Below are 3,913 nucleotides of genomic sequence, written 5' to 3'. Positions count from 1 at the left end.
ATCTAATTTGAAAGAAATAAAATAATTCCAGTTTAGAGAGTTTAAAACTGAACAGTTCCAATGTCCATCAACTGGTAAATGGATAAACACAGTGTGTTTATCTACTCAAAAAAAAAAAAAAAAAAGAATTGCTGATATAAGAAGATATATATATCTACTTTCAAGTAATTAGAATGTAACCAGCTCATTTCCTCATCATTATAAATAGAGGAGTGTCTTAAAAATCTTATTCTTGGAATATTAGCTTGCAAAAATCAAAGGGCTTTGAGCTCCTAAAATACTTCACTCTCTTTTTTGCTGGCTCTCAGTGCTTTTTTTTGGCGAATTATAAGTTTAAGTTTGAGTCTAAGTCTTAACTTTCAGGGCGTCAGAGGACACTGAATGTTCCCAACACAAAGAAATGATAAATGTTTAAGATGACGGATATGCTAATTACCCTGATCCAATCACTATACATTATATATATCAAAACCCCATAAATATGTACAATCATTATGTCAATTAAAAGTATAAAATAAAATAAATTAAAAGGAACGTCACTATTAAATCAAATCCCTAAATTTACTGTGGCAAAAAAGACTCCTTCTAAGAATCCAACAAAAACTAGGAATCCCCAAAAAGACATTCTGATCCAAAAATATGCATATAATTTCAGGGAGTGCTCGAATCCCTTGAAATGGATCCATCTATAGATTCCTTAGGTTAGATCCCAGTTTGTGAGCCAAGCTGAGATTTTTGTGGTCTAAATATGTGAAGCACTGTTAAACTTGTCATTTCATCTTTTTTAATTACTATACCCAAGCTATAAAGGGTGACTGCCTTCTATCTCTGTGAGCTGAAGATTTTCGTTATAGTCGTTTAAATTCTGAAACTGGAGCCATGTGAAATTTGGCACCTTTTGTTAATATAAAGTAACTAAGACGCTAGCGATGACACAGGTAATTACTCACGAGTATCATTGGATGGACTGTGTTGAATATCTTGCCCTTTTGCAGGAAGAAAAAGAAGCCCAAGCCAAGGCTGATAAAATTAAGCTGGCGCTGGAAAAACTTAAGGAGGCCAAGGTTAAGAAGGTAAACTATGAATCACTGTCACATGGAGGGGAGTTAAATTAATGACAGCTGCTTATACTTAATGATAAAAATAAAATAAAAATGTTGAGTGGTATTTTCTAAACAGTGGTAATTTTTTTTAATTTTCAGGACAAAGCTAATATATAATATACTATATTATAAAATTTTATAGGTCGACAGGCATGACGTGAGCGATTACATTAGACATTTATGAATATACTTCTTTAGATCTACATGTATTTCCTCTGAAAACATTTTGAATTAATTCAACTTAATTTTATAAAGAAGTCATATGTAAAAATGGCTTACAATAAAATAAACCTTTTTGACACATTTAGAAGGTCCGAACTTTAGTCCAGGTGGTGTACACTAGACCCATCAGCATTAATGCTGTGTGCTGCACGGCGTTCAGGTGACGGCAGTTGGCAGTGAATTATTCCACAGAGCTTTCTGCGCATTCATTACTGAGTAGGCTTCCTTTCCACTGCTCCGTTTCCTCGTCCCAGCTCGTCAGACACGTAGCAGCTGGGTCACTCCCATCCTGCCCATGCTGTGTTCATGACATCTACCATGTAAGGTTTCACCAAAGTGCCCCACTAACACCACACGCCAGCACCTCTCCCTCTGCGCCACACAATCTAACCCACTTTCAGGATCGCACATCTGAGCTACAGCATTTTTTTTTTACTTCTTGACACATTCCTGCTGTTTATCATGAATTGCTTTTTCTCTGAATGTGAGATTTTCTATAGTTGAGTGGGTGATCCTACGAAGAAGCTCTATCTTCACCCCAAAGTCTCAAGTTTATTAAACCCCAGTTGGTTGAAACTCAATTTCTTCCAAATAATTAATCAGCAGTACTCTCTGTCTGCCCTCCAAATGCTTGGGGAGGACTCCCCTTCCATCCATTTACAATATACTCTTCCTACTTTTCTAAAACTCTAAGATCTTGCACTAGAATACATAAGAATTCCCTACTTAGACATCTATTCCGGTGCTTGGATTTGACTTTATAGCTGATTTGTGAGGTGCCCCCGTGTAGAGAACACATGTTCTCCCTTTCTTGGTGTCAGAAGCTCACTCACATTAAGCACTCAATAGATACAGCAACAATCATACTAGGAATTCCTATGCTTGTGTGTGTGCTATTAAATAGAAATATTCTCAACCTTTCTCATTATATCCTAAAAAATCAAAATAATGATACCCCCTACTCTAAAAAATGATCTTCTTTCAGTTTTTCCAGGTGCAAATGGTTATTTTTATCATTCATGTGACTTTCCCTATTAGAATCCTTAAATGCCCTGGAAGACCAAGATTTAGATGCCCTCATGGCAGACCTGGTCGCAGACATAAGTGAAGCCGAGCAGAGGACGATCCAGGCACAGAAAGAGTCTTCTCAGAATCAGCATCACTCAGCATCTACGGAGGCATCAAACTTCAGTGGTGCAGCCTCTCTGGGTTATGGAGCAAATGTTACTGCAACCAGCGTTAGCCAATACGTGGATGATTTACCACCCCCACCAGCTGATCCTGTGTTAGACCTCCCACTGCCGCCGCCGCCGCCACCTCCTGAACCTCTCTCTCAGGTAAGTGTGTGGGGCCAGAGATGATGGCAGGACCACTGACCTCTGCTACCTTTCACCTTTGACTTTCTTTAACGTGATAACTGCATTCATAAGTTTGTACGCCCATAGCTCAGGGATATTAAAAAACAAGGACCCTGAGCATGTCCATTGCAAAGCCAGAGCCCTCCCTAAACGAGATTCATGGGTGTGTATAAAGAACATGCTAGGGCCATATTCATGATTTATTATAGTTTGGTTAAAAAGTATATTTGTATGCAAACACTCCCTGATAACACTCAACCTTCTGGGGAAATGTTTTATTAACATCTTATGAACTGTGGAACTGATTGACATATTTCCATGTCCCTTGTCCTAGCCCAGTACATAGAGAATAGAAGACGTTCATTGCACATTTTCTGAATTGAGCTAAAGTGCATTTTGTTGAATTCGGCAGCCCTGTGCAGTAGGATAAAGATATATCCAAGTATTACTTGTGACATCGTAGTTGGGGAAGAGGTGGTATAAGGTAGACAGGTGATGGGTGCCTGATATTGAGAAATTTCTGAATATTGGACAACAAACAACTGGAAAGTTCAAATTGTCGTTATTTGGGACATTAACTCATAACATGTCTCTTATAAAAGTAAAAAGAGCACTTGTAAGGATTTTTCTTAGAGTAAGCCACTAAAAACATTTTAGAGGAGAACCCAGTTCAATGTCCTGAAGATTCCGCGTTTATTGTATGTGATGATCACGATTCATAAATATGACCCTAGCAACCCTGACAGTTCCCACGATGTCTCCTGAATGAACAAATATTAAATTTGAATTGAATATTAAATCATACTCTATCACACTCATTGCTCCATTATGTATTTATTTTAGAAAAATTATTTGTCTTTTTCTTTTTTTTCACCCCCCCCATGGAAAAATTATTTGAAATTGGTGATTTATATAAAGCAGAGGCTCTTAATGTAGGGTCCATGAAGATTTTGCAGGGGCCACGAATCCCCCAAAAGTAAATGCAAAGTTGAATGCATACATGAAATTTCTTCCTCACTTGCCACACATCCTTACAGGGACTTGTGGCTCAAAAACAACTTAAGAATTGCTGAAGGCTGGGCGCGGTGGCTCATGCCTGTAATCCTAGCACTCTGGGAGGCCGAGGAGGGAGGATTGTTTGAGCTCAGGAGTTCGAGACCAGCCTGAGCAAGAGCGAGACCCCATCTCTACCAAAAATAGAAAGAAATTAATTGGACAGCTAAAAATATA

General features: G+C 38.3%; 1 protein-coding gene across 1 annotated transcript in view; it reads left to right on the top strand.

The window, feature by feature from the left end:
- The window catches only part of APBB1IP (amyloid beta (A4) precursor protein-binding, family B, member 1 interacting protein), a 138,575-nt gene that overhangs the window by 87,391 nt on the left and 47,271 nt on the right, over nt 1-3,913 (top strand). Inside the window, exon 5 of the mRNA XM_012654855.1 lies at nt 2,364-2,668. Coding sequence (XP_012510309.1) covers nt 2,364-2,668 — 305 coding nt within the window. The remainder of the gene's footprint in view (nt 1-2,363; nt 2,669-3,913) is intronic.

This window comes from Propithecus coquereli, unplaced genomic scaffold (assembly GCF_000956105.1).
Source record: "Propithecus coquereli isolate 6110/MARCELLA unplaced genomic scaffold, Pcoq_1.0 Scaffold45, whole genome shotgun sequence".
Taxonomy (NCBI): domain Eukaryota; kingdom Metazoa; phylum Chordata; class Mammalia; order Primates; family Indriidae; genus Propithecus; species Propithecus coquereli.
This window is presented reverse-complemented; position numbering and strand designations above follow the sequence as displayed.